The following is a 2,745-nucleotide window of genomic DNA, read 5'->3' as shown; positions in this document are numbered from 1 at the left end:
TACCTATGACACAATAGATATCTTTCTCACTCAATAATGCTAACGCATATTTTACAATATTATGTGAAAAAAAATTATGGCTGATAAAATCATCATATTTATTGAAAAAATAGTGATATTAAATGAAATACGTTTAGCAAAGCCATCAATTGAATCTTTTTAAATTTTCAAACACAACAAATCATCCAAACAAATGATTTTGTTCTAGAGAGGATGTGGGCCCCATAAGGGGGTGCGGGATCCACACACTCAACCCAATCCAACCCAACCCAATCCACTCTCGATCGACGGCCGCAACTATTGTCTGATGCAAACAAGATAACAAGACTCTCCAAACAAAACGGAACTTGATCTCTTGAACTCCTAATCTTAAACCGCTAAATTGTAAATTGACTGAAGTTAGGGAAAATTAAGGTTGATATGGGCCATGAAAACCAATGAAGCCAATGTGAAAATGCCTTTGGGGGACTTCCATGACAAGAGGCGCAGATGCGTATAAGCAAGACAGAAATGAGACCCACCCCCTTCTCTGCGTTGATATGTTTTCCGGTACATGTGATCTGTGTGCATTTATTTACGCAAGGCGAAGGAATTGATAGTTACTTACTTCAATTAACCACCCTTTAAAGGAAACTAAAGATGCCCATCCCCCCAATTTTTTCTCCTTAATTCAAGCAAACTTCTCTGCTCGTAGGCTCAACTTATCATAAAAACATCCCATGTTACTTGATCGTATACAATTACAAATTATCTTATAGACCCACGTGCCAGGCATTGGTAATTTGGTGCTTGTACCAATATGATGCATTGTATTAATAAATTACATTATTCTTTTCTTTCTTCTAAAATGGTCTCAAGAAACATGACAGAATTTGTACAAAGAAAGATAGTGGCATTTTCATTGTTTTCAATTTTAAAAAATAGAATCACAGAGACGAAGACAAGCATGTCTTGCTGTGTCCTTTCTTGTTTTTCATTCCCTTCTTTAAAATTAACGCCAAAAAAATACCCACTAGTTCGTATAGTTAGCGTAGGCCAAGAAATTATCTACCTAATATAACCAATCAATGAATATCAACTAATACTTTATAATTTTTTTTTTTTAACCAAGTACCCGGGATCTTACTCCACCCACCCAACCCAACTTTGATAGCATCTAAATTTGGTAAAAAATTTAATTAAGAATTTTAAAATAAGAATGTTAATTTATAAAAATCTTCTTCTTCTTGTATTCTTAATTTATCAATTACCATTTCTAGAGGGCATGCCATTTCTTACCTTAGAAGCATGGTCATTTTACAAACTTTAATCTATATGAGTTACATATATAAAAGTTTAAATCTTTTTGTGTATTTATAAACTAATATTTATAATTTATCAATGAGTGATAAGGTCCCGAGAATTAGAATTTTAAATCAAAACAATATTTTGATTTCAAACAAAAACATAAACATTCTTATCAACATATAATTTTCATGAATAAATAATAAATTCGGGAGCCCACAAAGTCCAAACTCATTATTTTCGTTTAAAACTGTCCACACACCAATCCGTTCCCCCCATACTATATAAAGCCAGTCCCTTGGCCTGTCACAAGAACTAGCCCATCTATCCCCCAATAAAACCCTCAAAATGAAGCATTTCTTCCCCTTCATTCTCCTCTCTTTCTCCATTTTCTTCCTCTCCTTCAATGCCACTGCAGCCCAAACCCTCATCCGTGAAACCTGCCAGGCATGCTGTCAACGAGACCCCAACCTAAAATTCGCCTTCTGCACCACCTCCCTCGACGCGGCCCCCGCCAGCCGCTGCGCGAGCCTCCGGGGACTCGGGATGATCGCTATCAGGCTTGTTCGGTTCAACGTCACCGACGCGCGGTGCCATATCAAGCAGCTGCTCAAGGACAAGAAGATTGACGCCCATGTCAAGCCATACCTGAGAGACTGCCTGGAGCTCTACTCCGATGCCATTCCTTCGGTGAAAGAAGCGATGAAATGCTACAACTCAAAGAAGTATCTTGATGCCAATGTTCAGATGAGCTATGTTATGGATGCCGCTACGACTTGTGAAGATGGGTTCCAGGAGATGAAGGATGGGGTTTCGCCATTGACGAAGAGAAATAATGACACTTTTGGGCTCTCTGCCATAGCTCTTTCCATTATGCATATGCTTCAGACTGGTTCAAATTATTAAGTCATCAATATTGATCTTGGTGTGTGATCAAAATTGTATACTGTTTCAGATTATTTTCTATCTTTCTTCTTGTTAATTTCTTGCTTTATTGGTTTGCGGAGACTGGATAAGAGTAAGGCCGCCATGTCTTTGTTAATGGGTTGAAGATTGAGTGACTTGTAATCAATCTTTTGTTTCAGACTTTGTTTGTAAACTAAGTACAAAGTTTCCAGACCCGAGTCCTGAATTAATTGTGGCAAAGGAAAAAGATAATAGAAAAAAAGAAAGGGTGTCAGCAAAAAGGATTTTCCCTTTCTCAAATTATATAAAAAAAATCATATGTTTCATGAATGTGTTGTAAATGAAAGCTGTTCATATATACATAAAAAAAAAATCTGTTCATGTGATATAGCAATTACATTTTCACATGAAAATTTTTGATTAGGAAAATGTTAGTTTTGTATTCAGCTTTATTTTAACTCATAATTTGTGTGTTAGTTAAAAAAGAATAGCTCTAATACAAAAGTTAGATATGACAATCACAAAAGAGTTCACTGTAGCATAAAATTCTTATCC

At 36.1% G+C, this 2,745-nt stretch overlaps 1 protein-coding gene across 1 annotated transcript; it reads left to right on the top strand.

The window, feature by feature from the left end:
• Positions 1–1,389: 1,389 nt before the first annotated feature.
• On the top strand, positions 1,390–2,501 carry LOC127802494 (putative invertase inhibitor). Its single transcript, XM_052338329.1, has one exon. It carries the CDS (start codon positions 1,633–1,635, stop codon positions 2,188–2,190), a length of 558 nt encoding a protein of 185 aa, XP_052194289.1. The 5' UTR covers positions 1,390–1,632; the 3' UTR covers positions 2,191–2,501.
• Positions 2,502–2,745: the final 244 nt, after the last annotated feature.

The sequence above is a fragment of the Diospyros lotus genome, chromosome 5 (assembly GCF_014633365.1).
Source record: "Diospyros lotus cultivar Yz01 chromosome 5, ASM1463336v1, whole genome shotgun sequence".
In the NCBI taxonomy this organism is placed as follows: domain Eukaryota; kingdom Viridiplantae; phylum Streptophyta; class Magnoliopsida; order Ericales; family Ebenaceae; genus Diospyros; species Diospyros lotus.
The sequence above is the reverse complement of the archived record's forward strand: the minus strand, read 5'-3'. Positions and strand labels throughout refer to the sequence as shown.

Bases quoted from the DNA above. Each gene is read 5' to 3' on its own strand.
- LOC127802494 (XM_052338329.1), top strand. From the start codon at position 1,633: ATGAAGCATTTCTTCCCCTTCATTCTCCTCTCTTTCTCCATTTTCTTC.